General features: G+C 51.3%; 1 protein-coding gene across 1 annotated transcript in view; it reads left to right on the top strand.

Moving 5' to 3' along the window:
* VDR (vitamin D receptor) overlaps nucleotides 1-18,913 on the top strand; it is a 36,076-nt gene extending 17,163 nt beyond the window's left edge. Inside the window, exons 4-9 of the mRNA XM_060112088.1 lie at nucleotides 4,859-5,043; nucleotides 5,246-5,366; nucleotides 7,809-7,980; nucleotides 13,755-13,906; nucleotides 14,076-14,192; nucleotides 15,718-18,913. Coding sequence (XP_059968071.1) covers nucleotides 4,859-5,043; nucleotides 5,246-5,366; nucleotides 7,809-7,980; nucleotides 13,755-13,906; nucleotides 14,076-14,192; nucleotides 15,718-15,977 — 1,007 coding nt within the window. The 3' untranslated portion in view covers nucleotides 15,978-18,913. The remainder of the gene's footprint in view (nucleotides 1-4,858; nucleotides 5,044-5,245; nucleotides 5,367-7,808; nucleotides 7,981-13,754; nucleotides 13,907-14,075; nucleotides 14,193-15,717) is intronic.
* Nucleotides 18,914-19,130: the final 217 nt, after the last annotated feature.

Genomic DNA, 19,130 nt, shown 5'->3' on the forward strand with positions numbered 1-19,130 from the left:
CTCCGGGGCTTCCCTGGTGGCGCAGTGGTTGAGAGTCCGCCTGCCGATGCAGGGGATGTGGGTTTGTGCCCTGGTCCGGGAGGATCCCACATGCCGCGGAGCAGCTGGGCCCATGAGCCATGGCCGCTGGGCCTGTGCGTCCGGGGCCTGTGCTACGCGGCGGGAGAGGCCACGACAGTGAGAGGCCCGTGTACCGAAAAAAAAAAAATATATATATATATATATATATATATATATATATCATGCCTCCAAAGCTAATCATCTAGGCCTGTTTCCAAAGGTCAAGCCTGTGGGCTCCACCCCAGCACAGCCTCTCGACCCCCCTCCCCTTTTCCCCCCACTCCCCTCAGTGGGCCAGAGCTCCTCCACTGTGCATTTCCAGGCACTGTCTGGGGCCCTAAGAGACGGGCGGGCGGAAGAGAGTTTGTTCCCGCTAAAGACTCTCTCTCTCTTCAAGTCAAGGTTGACTTGATGTCCTTGGAGCCCAAGACATTTCACAGTTGGGTTCTGGCCTCTTGTAGACCCGGCCTGCACATGTGAACTTGTTTAATGTTTTCACACATGTACATCTTTTCTGCCCAGCATGAGCACAGCCCCTGGCACATAGTAGGTACTCAGTAAATATGTGTTGAATGATTGAATATTAGCTCCCCATTATGCTTCTTTGTTTCTCTGCATCTCCCACTGATTTATATATCAGGAAGATCTCCCAAATCTGATGCTGTCAATGTCATTCATTTGGGAAAATTTTATGTCTGTTCCCCTAATGTTGTCCTTAGGCCACCTGTGGCAAACTGAAATGTTTTTAAGTTGTTCGTGTTTTCAGATCTTGACCCCCTAACTCTATTCTAGACTTTATGGAACAGGGAATATCTTGCACGGGATTAACTTGAGCAAAGCCATTTGCACACTCAGCAAGGACCTGGGAAGCGACTAAGCAGCCATATGGATTTCACAAAACCCCTGTACACAGCTCATGTCCTTTATTCACTGGAGAGCCCATCAATGGGCTTTTAACTTGAGTGGCTTTTAACTTCAAAATGTGCCTCCTAGGGAGAAATAAATTTCTATTGTTTAGCCAAAAAAACACAAAAAATAAAACAAACCAGCAAAAAAAGTGCCCTCCTACATAATAATAATGGTATTTTAGTAGCAATTCATTGAGAAAATGATTCTTTAAATCCTATGAAATTAACAGCCCCTTTAAACAAATGACTTATTTCATAAGTCACAACAACATCTGCATATGTGAGAGAATTATGACTTATTAGTCCCCAGAAAATGTTGCCTGGAGGGAGGCCCATGGATTGGCAGCCTTCATGTGAAACCAGCGGATCTTAGCATTTCTTCCTCTAGTACCGCACGTGGGCTGGTGGTCACTATTCGCTAGGAGTGAGGGAGAAGATGAGTGTCATATGGTTAACCTCAAATCTCTTAACGTTTTCCTTTTAAGGTAAATCACTTACAAGCTTTGCGACTTTATTTACTTTTTCATACTCTTCAGATGGATTGGAACACCTTGTGTGTCAGAGCTCCATGGCTGAGGACCAGGGTCCTGCTGAGCATTCATAGCCGATTATAGTCACAGGCAGTATGGGGTAGTGGTTAGGACCTTGGACTGTACAGCCAGACTGCCCAGGCCCAAATACCAGCTCCACCACTTGTTTGCTGTGTGACTCTGAACAAGTTTTATAGCCTCTCTGGGCCTCACTTCCCTCATCTGCAAAGTGAGGATAATAGTACCTGCCTTAGGGGTTATTATAAGGACTAAGTAATGTGAGTTAATATATAGAAGCACTTAGAATAGTGGCTGGTACATTCAAATAAACCTCTATTTTTATTAACAGTATTTTTTATTACATACAGCTTGATCACCAGGATTTCCAGCTCCCAACAGATTAGAAGTAACTCTTAAGGGGGATAAAGGCACGCTTCTAGAGACACACAAATAAGAAGAGACAACACATAGCTGAAGAGAGCGGGCTAGACTGGTATGAAAAGTAGTACAGGAACTCAGAATCACAGCTGGCTGAGTCATATAGTGCAGGAAAACAACTCCATGCAATTCTGAGGTCATAACCTTGTCCCTGTGAAGCCTAAGAATTATTCAGAATGATGCCTCTGAATCATCAAACAAAGGTTACGTGATGTTACGGGTGTTCTGTTACAAGGTATTCTGTCTTGAAAATACTTCAGTCACAATTATTTAAATTAACCATGTAAGCGTTGCTCAGTGAACTGGTGGACTAGCATACGGCGTGTGCCATTCCGACATGGTAGGGAACGTGCAGCATTGCTATACTTCTCACCATTCTTTCCTGAGCCAGGATGACGACCAGCACATAGTAGGTACAGCCAGTGTTGATGTGTTGGGTGTCCAGTGCATCAGACTATTTAGGAAGCCCCACTGGGCTAGCCTTGGTGGGGAAGACTCAGGCATTGTAGGATGTGGCCCCCACCCTTAGGTAGCTTGCAGTTCCAGTGAAGGAGACCTTGAACTTCTTTTTTTTTTTTTTTTAATCTCTGCAGTCCTATCTATTTGCCAAACAATTTCTTTTTTTTCAATATTATTTTATTTTTTATTTTTTATTTTTTTTGCTTTATAACAAATTTAATCAGTTATACATATACATATGTTCCCATATCCCCTCCCTTTTGCGTCTCCCTCCCACCCTCCCTATCCCACCCCTCCAGGCGGTCACAAAGCACCGAGCTGATCTCCCTGTGCTATGCGGCTGCTTCCCACTAGCTATCTACCTTATGTTTGGTAGTGTATATATGTCCATGCCGCTCTTTCACTTTGTCACAGCTTACCCTTCCCCCTCCCCATATCCTCAAGTCCATTCTCTAAGAGACCTTGAACTTCTTAGGTTCTCTCTATAAAGACATTTACTGGGACCTGTACTAACTGTAAATGTAACAGAGTGAAAAACGATCGGGTGCCAGTGTGTGTGGGAAAAACGGCTCACTGCAGATCAAGGCAATAAGAAAGCCTCTCGTCGTATGAGAGGGCTGTGTACTGGTTGCTGGAGAACCAAAAGAGCTTGCATGGCTACTGGGGAGAGAAGACCCAGCTGGACAGGCATCCAGCACAAGGAGAAATGCAGTGGCAAGAGTGAGCAGATCATGTTCACAGGTCAGCAATCCCAACGTGACTAGAACAGAAGCTGTGTCCAGTGGCACTGGGAAATGAGGTTGGAAAGTTAGGAAGAAGGGAAATCACGGAGAATCTTGACTTTAGTTGGGGCATGGTAAGCAGGAAGGATCCAGAAAAAGTTTCTGAGCAGGAGAGTGACATCATAGAATCACAGGAGGTTATCAGAGCCCTGTCGGGGCTGAGAAGCATGCCTGTGGGCACACAGAGCCAGCCCCCCGGCTCCAGCCTCATCACCTCCTCTGCCTGCCCCTCAGGTGAGCAGGAAAGACCCGACACCTAATCTTGGCTTCCCCAGGCTAGGGCCTCGCACCCTGCCTTGAATGGGATGCTCCCTCCCCCACCCTGCTCGATCTCTTGGGGTCTGAGCGGACACCCTCTGTGGGAGGAGGGCTGGCAGCTCTTTGGGCAGGTGAGTCAGTAACCTGGGCATTGTGTCCACCCCAGTCTTCCTCTAGGTATAGTTTGTTTCAGCTCTGGAAGAAACAGGCCGTCTTTCGCAGCAGGCTTCCCTTTCCTGCTGTGCCCACTCCCACCCCCGACAGGCTCTCCCTCCCCGCCCCCGCCAACTTCTCTCGTCCTTCCCCCACCCAACGGGCCTAGGTCAATAGGCCTTTCTCGAAGCCGGGCACCCACCCACTCTGGGGGTCTGGTTCCTTTCCCTGCTCTTGTGAAACTCTCAGTTCTGCGGGCAGATGCCCTGGTAAGACCAGCACAGAGCAAGCAGCTGCAGGCGGAGGGCCCCAGCGCCCACTCCTGCTGTCAGCACTCTGCAAGCCCCAGCCTGGAGGTCTGTGTGCCCGGCTGCTGTGCTAAGCACCCCTGTTCCCAGCCCCGCCCTCCCGGCAGCTGCCCCAGCACGGGGAGGCCCGGAGCCCCTGCACAGCCTGCAGGGGTCAGGGGATCCCTGAGGTGAGATACACTGGCCAGTTGCTGGAGAGAGCTTCCCAGATTAGAGCTGTGAGCTGCTATGCTTGGGGACTTGCAGAGGACTCGAAAACTTCCTTGGGCATCATTTCAAGACTGGATTGGCTGAGGCAGGGGTTGTTTTGGCCCAACCAAAGAGGCAAAGTCTTTCTGCGTTGGTCATAGTAGATCACAAGCCTGGAAACTTGGATGTGGGGAAGGCCGTGTGAGGTCTTCTCAGCACCTCCTAGCCTCTATCGCCATGACTGTGCACCCTCCCTCCCCCCAGTGTCTCCCTCAGGATCAGGGAGTACAGGGAGGGGGTAGAAGTGACAAGAACAAACGTTTCGTGAGCATCTGCTCTGTGGTCTCAGAGCAGTCGGTCCTTTGAGGTAGGATCCCCACATACGCATGCTTTACAGAGGAAGGAACAAAACAGGGACTTAGAAGTGATCATCTGGTCCAAACTTCTCATTTTAGAAACAAGAAAACAAAAGCCTGGAGAGCTCAGTCTGTGCAGAGTCAGACACCTTGTTACTGAGATCCCAGGCTCCCTAACAATGCCCAAGCATCCCATCTCCCACATCCTCTATCTCCTCCTCTCTCATGCCCCTGCCTTTTCAACATAGACTGCGCGATCCTCCATTTGTATTGTGGGCCTGGGGTCCCCGCGGCCGGACGGCCCGGTGAGCTCCAAGTGTGAGGCACAGCCCCTTCCATCTCGTGCCTTTACCTGGAGGAAGGTTCCTTGGAGGGGCTGCAGGGGAGCCCCCCTGACTCCCCCTTCCCGCCCCACAGTCATCCTGACTGATGAAGAGGTGCAGCGGAAGCGAGAGATGATCCTCAAGAGGAAGGAAGAGGAGGCCTTGAAGGACAGCCTGCGGCCGAAGCTGTCCGAGGAGCAGCAACACATCATCGCCATCCTGCTGGACGCCCACCACAAGACCTATGACCCCACCTACGCCGACTTCAGCCAGTTCCGGGTACTGCATGAACCACCAGCAGAGCCCGGGCTCGGAGGGGGACGGAGGGCAAAGGGGGATCTGGGCACACAACCTGGGAAGGGACGGAGGCTGCTCTGGGCTTCCGACACTGGGGAGGACTCCCCCTCCTGTCAGAGGTCAGGGCTGGGGTAGGAAGGTGACCTCCAAGTGTGGGCCTCTGACCCTCCCCCTTTCCCTCCAGCCTCCGGTTCGAGAGGGTGAGAATGAAGGGAACCATCCCTCAGGGCCTTGGTTGATACACACGCCCAGCTTCTCTGGAAACTCATCCTCTGCCTGCTCAGATCGCTACACCTCCTCTCCAGGTAAGTGGGACTGCACGCCCCCTCCCCGAGAGCCCAGAGCTTCCCCAGCCCACCTGTCCTTGGCTGCAGCTGGAAGGACAGCACTTACATACTGTGAGCCAGGCAACGTCCTCAGAGAAAAACCTTTTTTAGAGAAGGGGCGGGGCTTTCCTGAGGGCCCACGTGGAGGACGCTGAGGAAGGGGCCAGACAGGGGTCCGGTGGGCAGGGTCTGCCTGCAGAGCCTCTGTTCTTTCCTCTAAGCCAGGCTTCGGCCCCTGGCTCCCTCCCTGGGAGTGACCGGATTCCTTTAAATGGTACTTTGAGCCCGGGCCCTTGGGGTTTTTTTGTTTGTTTCATTTGGGGTTTTGTTTTTTCCGGTTTTATTGAGATATAATTGACATATAGCATTGTATTAGTTTAAGGTGTATAACATAATGATGTGATATATGTATATATTGCAAAATGATTACCACAGTAAGTTTAGTTAACCTCACATAGTTACAAAGATGTTTTCCCCCGTGATAACTTTTAAGACGTACTCTCTTAGCAACTTTCAAATATAACAAACAGTGTTGTTAAGTACAGTCACCAGAGCCTGAGTCTTTGGAAGGTGAATTCAGCATGGAAGGAGAAGATGTGGGTCCCACTACAGCCCGCCTTCCCCTCAAGCCCTGGGGGGCCCCTAAGGCCCTGGAGGACCTGTCCCTTCCAGCTCATCCTTGCTTTCCTCTTAGAGTCCTTTCCTACCTTCCTCTTCATCTTCCCGCCTCATCTTCCCCCTGCCCTTGCCTTCATCCTTCTACCTCTCACCCAACCCAGCTGCCCTCTGGTTGGCGCCTGTAGAAAGGCAGGGATGGAAAAGGCCCCTCCCCTCTGGGCAACTAGAATCCTCAGATATGGTACTTCCAGACTCATTGATGGATCTGTGCCCAGATCCAGAGTAGGTGGGAGGGCTCCCTGTGTCAACTAGACAGAGATAACAGTGGAGTTGGCCGTGTGTCTACTCACCTGCATGGACCACTGCACAGATAACTGATCCTCTGAGCCCCTCACCTTGTAGTTAAGCTTGTAGTAACCCCTCCCCTGTGGTAATTTTCTCTACCCACTTTCCTGCTCTTTTTACTTTATGGTATATTCATTTTTATCAATGAGGGTCAATCTGGGGACTTCCCTGGTGGTCCAGTGGTTAGGACTCCGCACTTTCACTCCCGAGGGCACGGGTTCAATCCCCGGTCGGAAAGCAAAGATCCCACAAGCCTTGCGGCACAGCCGGGAGAAAAAAAAAGAAGAGGGCCAATCTGCATGCTATACATTGGTCTGTACTTCAACTTTTCATAATAATTTTATATTATTTAGAAGTTTTGATTTCTTCTCATAGGTTAATTTGAGGTGTTTACCACCCACCCCCCATGGTATGTTCAGTATAGCATATATTTATTGAAAAATTCAAACTAGTTAACATTTTTAACTTTTAAAAAATTATTATATAAAAGTAATATGTGTTCATTGTAGACATTCAGAAAATATAAACTAAATTATGTATATTATATATATTATATATAATCTTTAATCCTACTGCCCAAAGATAATCATGGTTAACACTGTGATGTATCTTTTCCCAATTTTTTTTTAACACATATATATGTTCAGAAATGGAATTGTGCTATACGCAGTCTGGTAACTTGCTGGGATAGTATATTGTCATATCTTCATACCATTCAGTACACATCTAGAATATAATTTTTAAAGGCTGCATAGTATTCTGGGGTGTAATGTACAATAACATATCTAAACCCCTATCACTGGATATCTAGATTTTTTTCCCCAGCTCTTCATTAAGATAACAGTATGCTTATAGCTAAATATTTGCACTTATTCTGAGTTTTTCCTTATGTTGAATTCATGGAAGTAGGATTACTGGTCATAGAGTGTACATAATTGTAGGCTTTTGGCCCTCACGGTCAAATAGCTTTCTAGATTAGTTGCACAAATGTATGCCTCCTTTATACCCCAGAGCTGCACAAGGATTGCCTAATTCCCTGCATCTTTACAAACACTGGTGTCAACATATAAACGTACTTGCTTCTAGTTTAGAGGTGAAAAGTAAATGTTCTTCTTGGCCATTCTTTGATCACTAGTGAGGTTGAACATTGTTTTCCACAAGTTTATTGGTTCCAAATGCATCTTTGATTTGAGATCATTAGGAACAACATGTAACATCACATCTTAAAGAAGTCTCTTATCTCAGAGTGTCTCTGATATTTGATTTTTCTGCCCCACTCTGCTGAAGGAAGACACAGGGAACCCTAGGGGGAAGCCTGGGCTGAAGTGACCTTGGAGAGAGGTGGTGACTGTGGGATTCCCAGCTGGCCCTGCTGCCAGGGTGTAGGAGGGCCTCGTGGGGCCTTGCAGAAGGAAGCCTGGTTCAAGTAGTTCCTTCTCTTCCCTCATCCTTCCCCAGATACGATGGAGCCAACCAGCTTCTCCAACCTGGATCTGAGTGAAGAAGACTCTGATGACCCTTCTGTGACCCTGGACCTGTCCCAGCTCTCCATGCTGCCCCACCTGGCTGACCTGGTCAGTTACAGTATCCAAAAGGTCATTGGCTTTGCCAAGATGATCCCAGGTTTCAGGTAAGGAGCTTCTGGGACATCCAGGGAACAGAGTCAGAATCCTAGACTGAGCCCGAAGAAGGCTCAGAAATTACCAATCTAATGCTTCCCAAAATACAGCCTCAGGCCCTACCCCAGACCTCCTAAATCAGAATCTCTGTGCAAGGCCCAGGAATCTGTATTTAAGAAGTGCAGCCCATCCAGCGTTACTCGGCAAGTCAGCACTGGAGAGCCATCCATCCCTTACACTTTCTATGTGATGGAACAGGAGCCCAGTGTGGTTCAATGGCCAGCACCAGGATTTCTAGTGTTGGAGCCCACGTGTCAGAGCTGGGTTAAGAACTCTTAGTTCACTGCTGTGTCCACTCCAGCTGTCTTGGATCTATTCCTCATATTATCCTTTTCAATTAAACCTACATTAATCCTGCACACCCAATTCTGAAACCAGGATGAAGTGATAGAGAGGAAAAAGTGTTGGGCTTGTGATGTAATTTAGGAATCCTAGAGGGAGACGCACTTGTACATATAACCTGGGCATCTTTCACCCAATTTACCCTTCACTCAAGGCTGTTTCCTAATCCTACTGAGATCTTTTTTGCCAAAGTAGGTACGTATAAGGAGTTCTACTGGAGTAAAGACCATCCCTTATGGATTCATTCATACAAGTTTCATTCATTCATTCAAATGTTCTATTGTTTTGGTAATAATGCTATCTATAATACTCATATTTAAATGGTCATACAGTGTTAAATATTCTTAAAAGTGGGCTTCTCTGGTGGCGCGGTGGTTGAGAGTCTGCCTGCCGATGCAGGGGACACGGGTTCGTGCCCCGGTCCAGGAAGATCCCACATGCCGCGGAGCGGCTGGGCCCATGAGCCATGGCCGCTGGGCCCGCACATCCGGAGCCTGTGCTCTGCAATGGGAGAGACCACAACAGTGAGAGGCCCACGTACCGCAAAAAAAAAAAAAAAAATCTTAAAAGTACATAAAAGTTGACGCTTTTAGTAGATATGTTGGGAGGCAGTTATATCTATATTTATATATATCAATAGCTTCATTCTTTCTAAAAGTTCATTTGGAACATTGTCATCAAATAGATATACATTGTGGTCAAGAAATAAATGAATAAACTTCCCTGGAGGTCCAGTGGTTAAGGATCCACCTTCCACTGCAGGGGGAATCCCTGGAGGAGGAACTAAGATCCCGCATGCCACGTGGCGTGGCCAAAAAAAAAAAAAAAGAAAGAAATTAATTGCTATCAAGCAATACTCTCATCATTTCAAGTAGTAGCAATAGTTGCAGCTCTAGCAGAAGGGGTAGAATGCTTCCTCAATACTGATGCTTGGATTCAGCGCTAGAATACTGGGAGCTGGAAAATGACTGGACGTTGGCCAGCTCTGTATGGAAGCTAACACGAGGTGCCATTTACTGTTTGGTGAACCTCTGGTGTTTGGGAAGCCATCAGCTCCTGTCTAAATTGCTGCATTGCCAGCTAAATGATGGTAATTCACACAGCTAAACCCAGCGCATCCCAGGTTGTTTCTGTCCTGAGACAACCTGCTCTGTGTTATTTTATGCCTCGCACCAATTCAAATACCAGGGATTCACCAATGTTCTTTCCTGGAATTAATGTGAAAATTATAAAGGAGAGAAACCATCAAATGGTGTTGAAACACTCTCACTGTATCGCACATTTTGGTTACATCAAAAAGAGTAAAGGCCACTCTGCAGGCAGAACGGGTGTCACCTGTGAGGTCAGCATCGCACTGGGCCTGGGGTTTACCCTCCAGAGTCTTTCCTTGGAACTGATGTTCCGCTTAGTACAAGTTCCAGCTCTCTCCCCCATGCTTCTCGTTACTGTTGGCAAACTGCACGTGTTCCCAAAGTCTTGTTTTGTGTAAACAGCTAGAGAAAAAACACTTCAAGGTGTTGATGGATACACTGTAGCAGGCGGCTCTCATCCTAATTCCAAGGAGGAGCAGCCCTCATCTACACAGTCCCCAAACCTTGCCTAGTGGGGAGCTGGACCAGAGGGCACCTAAAGCCCTGTCCAGATGCTAAGGTTTGGTGGCTGGGATTGCCCACATGGGAAAACTGTCCTAAAAAGAAAGTGACCCATTTAACCAGATCACCTCCACTAAGTAACCTGAGCCCCAGTTTTTCTCTTGGCCCCCATCCCTTCTCTTCGCCACATATACCTTCGCACAAAATAGCACCACCTGCCCCTCAATTCCTCTCCCCAAGGATGAGCTGAAGTCTACCCCCTTCGTTCCCTTTCAAGCCTCATCCTCCAGAGTTCCCTGGTCTAGCCCTGCAGTCCTGGCTGAAGTGAGGTATATATGAGCAGGTATTGGAGCCACCCAGCTATGGAGGCAAAATCAATTAAGTCGATCCTAAACACACTTGGGTTAACTTTTCTGACTTCAGCATGTCTTGAGAAGACCCAAAGTGGAATGTTTTCCAACAAAAAGGGAGCAGGCTTCAGCAAGAGCTCTGTGGGGACATTTACGTGGATGCTTTCTGGGAATGGGTGGAGCTGATGCTGCACCAGGACAGGGGCCAGAGCCCAGGCTTCCATAGGACCCAGGCGGGGGCAGCCCAACCGTTCTCTGGTTCTGCCAGTTCCTGCACTTAGAGGTTCTGCTTTTCCAAGAAGTGAAAGAGCAGTGGCTGCGTCCCTGATGGCTTTGATCTTGCTGCCTGGAGGCGGGGGTGGAGGGTGTGGGGAGGGCAGGATGAGACGTCTGTGTGGGTGGGTGGAGGGGAGAGTACAGGACAAGATTCCAGTGTGGGCGGGGCTGGATGGGCTGTGCTGGGTGTGGACTGCCCTGTGGTGGCCTTGGCCCTGCCCCTGGCTCCCACCTCTTCTCCCTCAGCCTCTTGGTCTGCACCCCACAAATCCCCCTCCTTCAGCCCTGCAAAAGAAATGCATGGAGGAAGTGGTGTCAGGAGCAGAGACTCCGTGGCCAGGAGCCGTCTTGGATCCGAGAACCAAGGACCACAGGTTTCACTGCCCAGAGGGGCGCATGAGGGACCGGGCCCCAACAACCCCAGAGGGCTAAACGCCTTCAACCTCACTGCCATTTCCATCCCCAGGGGCTCCTTCCTGGGTCAGAGGCCTGCGGTCATAGTGCTTCCCTCCTCCTATGCCCTTTCCTCTATATTCACTTATTCATCTGTCCAACAATCAGCTTGCTTATTACATAAACTGTGAGGGATAAAAGATGACTAGGACACAGTCCCTGGCCTGTGGAAGACCCTCAGCTTCTGATGGAAGAGATAGACATATGAATAGCCGTGGTGAAGAGATAAGGGCTCCAAGAGGTACCGAGGGAAGGCAGATGGGGACAGGCTGGACCCTGCCTAGGGGGGTGGGGAAGACGAGACATCCCCAGAGCACCTCACAGGTGCCCAGAAACTGATGTGGCCACAGGTGTGGAAACTGATCAGGGTGTAAATATTACTCAGGTCCAGGGAGGAGGCCCAGAGCCGGAGCTGGTGCCCATCACAGCAGGAACGAGGTCTCTTACTGAGTCCCCCTTTATCTCCACCGCTACCGCCACCCACTACCATTTCCAGTTCTGGCTGTGAGCTGCACTGAGAAAGTCCCTGTATTTCCAGGCTGTGGGTGGTAATTTGAGGTCATTCTAGGCTTGCTTCCATAGAAGTAGTATGTCTGGATCACAGCAGGCAGTGATCCCGCGGAAATCTCTCTAGCCAGGCACCCATGGGATGTTTGTTCACTTCTGGCCATCCATTTTGTGTGGGCCATTGAACAAAAGGTTATGTACAAAGATGTTCCTCACGGAATTCCTTATAACAGCAAAACTTAGAAGCAACCAAAATGCCCAAAAATAGGTGGGCGGGAGAGTGTATTTTCCAAAGATTTGATAATGAACATGTTTTACTCGTATAATGAATTAAAACCCAATTGAGGGTGGTGTTAGTTTTTATTTTTTCAATGTGGATTGAGCACCCAGAAAAAGGTGACAAGGATGGTGAGACACCTAGATGCCATGGCATCAGGGCTATTTATTCCAGAGAAAAGGCAAGGAGGGACATGGTGGCTTTCCTTAAATGGTTAAAGGGATGTCCCACGGCTAATGGAGAAGTCTGGTTCTGTGTTCCTTGAGAGGGCAGAACTACAAGCAATGGATGAGTGTGTGATCACGTGGCTTAGAGCCCAACAGAGGAGGGTATTAACCCCAAAACCAAGCACCCCATGGCTGTATCCAGAGACCAGGAGCTCCCTGGCACTTGGGGAGTCCTGCAGAGGCTGTGTGAGAGCCGTCTGTCAGGAATGCTGAGGAAGGAATTGGACCACATAGCCTCTAAGTGGGGCCTTCCAACCCTAGCACTTTATGATTTTCCTTCAGTGCAGGCCCTTTGGTGGTCATCTAATCATGCAAGCCCTTTCACGCCTCCTCATACATCACCTGTTGATACAGGACTCTCATCAGTTAATATCCGTTTCCCACCTTTTTACTTTCCAAAGTGCAGCCACAGGGGATGACAGCCCATCGACAGGATATCCAGGAGGAAATACACAGAAAGAGAAAGGGAGAAAGAAAAAAGAGGAAGCAGTTTGATCTGTGGGTCCTGCCTTTTCCTTGTCATTGTTCAGACAAGCCCAGCTCGTGACTCAGAATAGTGGAACTAGTCATGAGCCTCTTGACTCATCAACACGTAGCTGTTGACCCTCTCCTCATGCTCAGGGCTCAATGAACAGTGTGAGGGCAACACTAAAGTCATTAAGAGGTGGTGCTGGCCCTCAAGTAGCTTACGATGAAGAGCCAGAGACAAGTATCTGAAGGACAGAGGCAAAAAGAAGGGGAAAGGGCAAAATAGGATTACAGGCAATGTGCAGCAGGTTGGAAAGGAATGGCTCTAATTCTACGAAGAGAATCGAAGAGTGGAGGGATCCAAGGGAGACCTCACTGGATTCAGGACCAGAAAGGTGGGGTGGAGCAGAAGATAGGCGCTCTAAGCTGGAGCTGCCCCATGTTCAAAAGCATGGTGGTATGAGAACGCCTAGCATCTGAAAGTGGAGTAATCCGATGTTGTTAGAATGGAGGGTTGGTGGAGTCTGTGACGGGAATGGGGGCTGGAAAGACAGGTTGGAGCCAAGTTATGGTGTATGGGCTTGATCCTGGGGCATTTGATAGTCAGTGGGGATTTCTGAGCGCAGGAGTGACATGTCCCTGTAGCAGTAGTAAGAAAGGTGAACGAGAGACTTGACTCCAGGATTCCAGTAAGAGGCAACTGAAAAAGATGACGGAGCTCTGAATCAGAGCAGCCCAGTGGGAGTGGGAGTCCAGAGATGTCCTGGAGACAGAGTTGACTTCACTACTGGAAGGACCAAAGGGCAGGAAGAGGGAGAGGGGAAGAAAGCATGGGAGCCATTGAGGATGGCTCTGGCCATGCTTTTGCAGACGACCATATTCATGCCATAGCCCTGGGAGCTTCTTCAGGCTCTATCTTCCTAACCCTAGAAGAGCCATGGCTGCTCCGACCTTGGAGACCCTGGAAAGTCACTGGGTTTTCCCTGTCTTAGTAGCTGAGATACGTCAGTTGGCATTTGGTCCCAGCTCTGAGTTGTTCTCAAGTCGTTCTCCCCCAAGAAGCAGTCTCGTTCTTTCCAACCAGGCTGCAAGCTCCTCGATGGGGGACCCAGGGCACATGCTGGTCACCTGGCAGATGTATACCTGTCAAAGCACTGCACGGATTTGCATGACTTGAGGGTCTTGACCAGTAACCTGACCTCCCCCCCACCGCCCCCGCCCCCTCCCTGGCAGAGACCTCACCCCTGAGGACCAGATCGTGCTGCTGAAGTCGAGTGCCATTGAGGTCATCATGCTGCGCTCCAACCAGTCCTTCACCATGGACGACATGTCCTGGACCTGCGGCAGCCCGGACTACAAGTACCAAGTCAGTGACGTAACCAAAGGTGCGGCTGGGCTCTGCCTCCTCCTGCCCCGGCTCCGCCCCTCCTGGGGGCATGGGCCCCACCAGGCGCATCAGAGGGAGTGAGGTAGCACCAGGGAGAGAAGGGTGAGGGTCAGGCTGGACGTGGGGTGGGGTGGGTGCCCTCAGCAGCTGGCCGTTCTCTCTCATAGCTGGACACAGCCTGGAACTGGTCGAGCCCCTCATCAAGTTCCAGGTGGGGCTGAAGAAGCTGAACTTGCATGAGGAGGAGCACGTGCTGCTCATGGCCATCTGCATTGTCTCCCCAGGTACCTAGCAGTGTGGGGAGCGGGAAGGAGGAAGTCCCGCTGGGGGCCAGTAGGGAAGGTTGGAGGGAGAAGTGAGCACAAGGAGAGACCAACAAGGAATCACCCACTTTGCTGGGTCTGCCCAGCCCGTGCGGTGTGTGTATGTTGAGGGTTCCCTCACTGCCCTTGGCCTTGCCCTTGCCCTAGCAAGACCATTGGTGATTCATGGGTGGGATTCTGAGGAACCAAATAGATGGGGCTGCTCAGGCCACAGACAGTACTCAAGCTCTGCTCTTGTGTGAACTGGACTGACCTCTGCTGACACTTGAGGTCCCCTGGGGATAGGGCACAAAAGCCTGGGGCCTGATAGGAGGTTCTGCTGGCCTGACAGACAGTTTAGCTGACTGATTTTGGAGGCAGGGTGCTGTGATCCTTGAGCTCTTCTGCCTCTTTGGGGTGGGATGAGGGAGAGAAGCCGAGGAGGGAGGTCTTGTGGCTCTGGGGTTGCTGGATTGCTGATGAGGCCTCCACCGGGACTGTGTTCAGAGAACAAGCCAGTGGCCTTTCTCCAGGGATGCTTTCCTGGGCTGGGGGCCCAAGGAAAGGACATGGGTGCCCCTCCTCCTGGCCAGTGAGCATTCACTCATTCATTCGTTCATTCACTCAGCAATGATTTACTGGGCTTCTGGCAGGAACCAAGCACTATGCTGGGCATAGGGACTCAGCAGCACCCAGGACACAGACTTCTCTCCCAGGAAGTGTAGAAAGAGACATTAAACAAATACTTTATTTAAAAAAAAAAAAGAGGGCTTCCCTGGTGGCGCAGTGGTTGAGAGTCCGCCTGCCGATGCAGGGGACACGGGTTCGTGCCCCGGTCCGGGAAGATCCCACATGCCGCGGAGCGGCTAGGCCCGTGAGCCATGGCCACTGAGCCTGCGCGTCCGGAGCCTGTGTTCCACAATGGGAGAGGCCACAACAGTGAGAGGCCCGCGAACTGCAAAAAAAATAATAAAAAATAAAATAAAAAAATAAAAATAAAATTTAAAAAAAAAGAAGAACATGATACATGATGCTACAGAGGGTAGAGCAGAAAGTGGGAACCTGATGTCGTCTGGGGCATGGAGGTATGGGGTCACCAGGAATCGCCTTCTTGAGGAAGGTCCTTTAAGCTGTTACCTGAAGGATCAGCAAGAGTCAGGCAAAGGTAAAAGAGCTGAGTTCTGAGCAGAAGGAAGACAAATGTGAAGCCTGGAGTGCAGAGAGCACGGCTCATCGGGGTCCTGATGAAAGATGGAGCACAGAGACAGAAGGAGAGAGAATAGGTGGGGACAGGCCCAGATGGCCCACAGACGGACCTGAGACTTGATCCTAAATGCAATGGGAAGTGGCCGAGGGGCTGGGGAGGACTGTGGTGCCACAGGTCATCAGCCATCCGGGAGTGACCGGGGAGGATGCTGAGGCTGGGGGTCTGTCTGTGTGGGCGGGGGGAGGCTGAACAGTGAGGGAGCTGTGGCTCAGAGCTCCTCGCCCACCCCTCTGCCCACAGACCGTCCCGGGGTGCAGGACGCCGCGCTGGTCGAGGCCATCCAGGACCGCCTGTCCAACACGCTGCAGACCTACATCCGCTGCCGCCACCCACCCCCAGGCAGCCACCTGCTCTACGCCAAGATGATCCAGAAGCTAGCGGACCTGCGTAGCCTGAACGAGGAGCACTCCAAGCAGTACCGCTGCCTCTCCTTCCAGCCCGAGTGCAGCATGAAGCTCACGCCCCTCGTGCTCGAAGTGTTTGGCAGCGAGATCTCCTGAGTAGGGCAGCCTGCCCTGGCGCCTGGGCGGGGCTGCCTCTCTGGGGCTGGAGGCTGCCCAGCAGCTCTCCCCACTCCTTCTGGAGTTCAGCCCCTCCTCTCCCACTTCCCCTCCCCGCCCAGCCCATCCTCCCTCCTGCCCAACCTAACACCAGGTCCCCCTTACCTGCAGGCCACGGGCTGCCCCCAGTGCCTTGAGACCTCGGTCATGAGGAATTGCTCTTTATTTGACAAAGAATCTCAAGTGCGGGCAGAGGGCAGAGGCTGAAGGTGGGCCCGTGCCCGGGGATCCCCCCTCCCACACTCCAGAGGTGGCAGCTGGCTGGTGCCGAGGGAACAGGCAGGCGGGAGAGACGCAGCCATTCCTCAGGGACAGAGATACCCTCACCTCTACCCAGCTCCAGGCCCACACGTCCAGAGCCTGGTGGGATCACCCTTCCTTCGCCCCACCCACGATAAACACTGACCCATGGCCCACACCTCATCCTGCTGCCGCTGTGTCCAGGGCAGTGTGCCACGATGGGGCCTCTCCCTCTGCCTTCCTACCCTGGCCTGCCTAGGACACTCACTGCCAAGGAAGACCAAAACCAAGGTGACTAAGGTCACAGCTTCCCCTCATCCACCTCTGCTGGCCAAAGGGCATTTGCCTAACCCCACGGTGCCCACCTTCATCCCATCGCCATGGTAACATTCTCCCCGGAAGTAGCTGTGGTAAGATGGGCTTTCTCCCCAGGGCGCGGGCCACTGGCCCAGAGCCCGTGTGCTGAGAGGCCAAGGAGGGAAGAGAGCATGGCCCAGGCAGTGAGGGGACAGGCAAACCCAGCCTGAACATAAGAGTGGTCGATGGAGGCCACACCCGTCCTGCCGCCAAGCCCATGGCTCCTCAGCCTGGAGCTAAGGGGTTGGCCGAGGCGGGGGCTCTCCCTGTGACAATCTACATGGCAGGACTGAATGGCCCCCAGGCTTCAGAGAATCGTGGGCACCATCCTCATCCTCACCCTGCCAGTGCCTTACCTCCCACCCCAGAGAGAGAACCAGCCGCAGGCTCCAGGGCCCTTGCGCAGTGGCCGAGGGCGCTGAAGGGGCCTGAGCCTGGAATGGCCAAGGGTGGTGACCCAGAGGTCAGCCCACTGTCTGAGCCCCCCAACAGTCTGGAGAAGCAGGTGCTGCTCTGCTTACCAGCGGGGCCTCATCTTTCCCACCTGGCAGGGTGGGATGGGGGAGAGGAATTTCCAGACCTCCAAAAGCCCAAGCCCTCCCTGCCCATCTAGTTCTGCTTCTAACACTGCTGTCCCCCGGAGAAGCAGAAGGCAGTGCTCCAGCACCCCGGGTGGGGGGACAGCGGGTTGGCCTGGTGGCTGGTCAGTGAGCGCACTTTGGGGGGAGTCGGGCGGGGTAGTTCCTTATTCCCACCCCACACCCTGACGTCAAAAGGGACCTGTGAGGCAGGGCGGGGTAGGGGCACCGAACCTCAAACTCCCCATGTGCAGAGCAGCTCAGCAGGTGGGCACTCGCGGCCTGTGTACCCGGCTGGGCTTCTCTGGGGCGTGGGTGACAGGCATGCGGGAGCAGAGCGGACAGGGCTCCTCCAGGAGCCACAGAGGGTCCTTCAGATCATACCCAAGTTTGGGGAGTGCAGCCACGCTTGCCGTCCCAGCCAGGAGGAGGTGGTGTCAGCAGGATGCCCCTCTGCCTGCGTCCGCTGTTCCCTGAAGACCCCGGCAGCAAACCAGCTTACCTCCACGACCCGCCAGTGTCTGCTGGCCAGTGTTTCTTCATCTGACAGCCACCGTCCCTATTGCAGAGCAGAGCCGTCCTTAGACTCACTGTGATGTCTGTTAGATGGGGGTTGTCTTCAGACTCCATTTGGTACCACATTCTAATAGAGCGGGTAGTAGGCACCACTGATGAAGTGATATTTATGGGTGATGAGGATGTACATTGTGAAAATTCTACACGTTAATTACTGTTGTTGTTATTTTACAAATTAGGGAGAGACCCCTGGGATTTGATTTTAGCTGCAGAACACATTGGTCCAGTTGTCAAGTCAGTGGTGGAAAGGGCTTGAAAATCTCTGACCCAGTTCTATCCTCTTGTTAAAGAAAACTGACACTGAGAAGGTGTAACTCACCCAAGCTCGTGTAACTAGTTCAAAGCAGCCCCAGGACTGGACCCGGACTTTGGACTTAGGGTCCAGTGCTGTTTTCACTACATCATGCTTGAGCTCAGACTCCCATGTCCCATTCCCCTCGGGGCTGACCTCATCCCTGGGGGAAGCCCTGGGTTTTAGACAGAACATGTCCGGGTCCCAGATCCCTGCCTTGCTCCCCTGGGTTGTCACCCCACTGACCCATCAGGAGGAGGAGAAGGGACACCTCAGCCTGTGTCTCAATGTGAATCACACCCCCGCCCCAGTGTGGCCTTGGCCGGATGGGGTCTCTGCCGCAGCTCGGTGTAATGCTGTTGCCTTATCAATAAAGTGTATCTGTCCTTGTACTGTCTTCACCCTCCTGGCGCTCCCCTGGAACTGCCTTCCCCAGGGAACATGACAGGACCCACTGAGAACGCCAGTTCCTCGACCCTGGGGCCCGTGACAGCACAGTCCAGTCCCAGAGGGAAGTCCAGCTGCTGGGAGGATGAGAAAAAGTGAGGCTCCCTGGGGCTGAATTGGGAGACAATGTTATCATCTTTTCTGTTTTAGAATGAGAGAATGTGAAGGTAGACATTCATAAATCTCAACCTTTTTAAACTATGTTATTGGAAAGCTAGGAAAGTCTGCACCAAAAATGCCAAATAAACAAGATTCTGGGAGATAGGAAAACCCTTCTCTGGCCGACTGGAAGAAGTAGGAGAATCTGAATGAGGCCAACAGGGAAGCTTGGAATGTACAATAGATCTGGTTAAATCTGGGAATAAAACAGCAAAGAAAGCTTTGAAGAGTGCCTCCTGAGTGATTTCCAAAGAGAAAAAAAGTTTGCCAGAAATTTGTCAAATAAACCAATGAAGAAAGCTCTGCTTATGATAATAAAGATGGCACATACTTACATAGCACTTACTTTGTGGCAAGTACTGCTGTAAATAAATGCTTTATGCAAACCAGCTTGCTTTATCCTTATAAGGACCCTAGGGGAGATGGACGACTATTACCCTCATT

Source organism: Mesoplodon densirostris, chromosome 11, assembly GCF_025265405.1.
Source record: "Mesoplodon densirostris isolate mMesDen1 chromosome 11, mMesDen1 primary haplotype, whole genome shotgun sequence".
Lineage (NCBI taxonomy): Eukaryota > Metazoa > Chordata > Mammalia > Artiodactyla > Ziphiidae > Mesoplodon > Mesoplodon densirostris.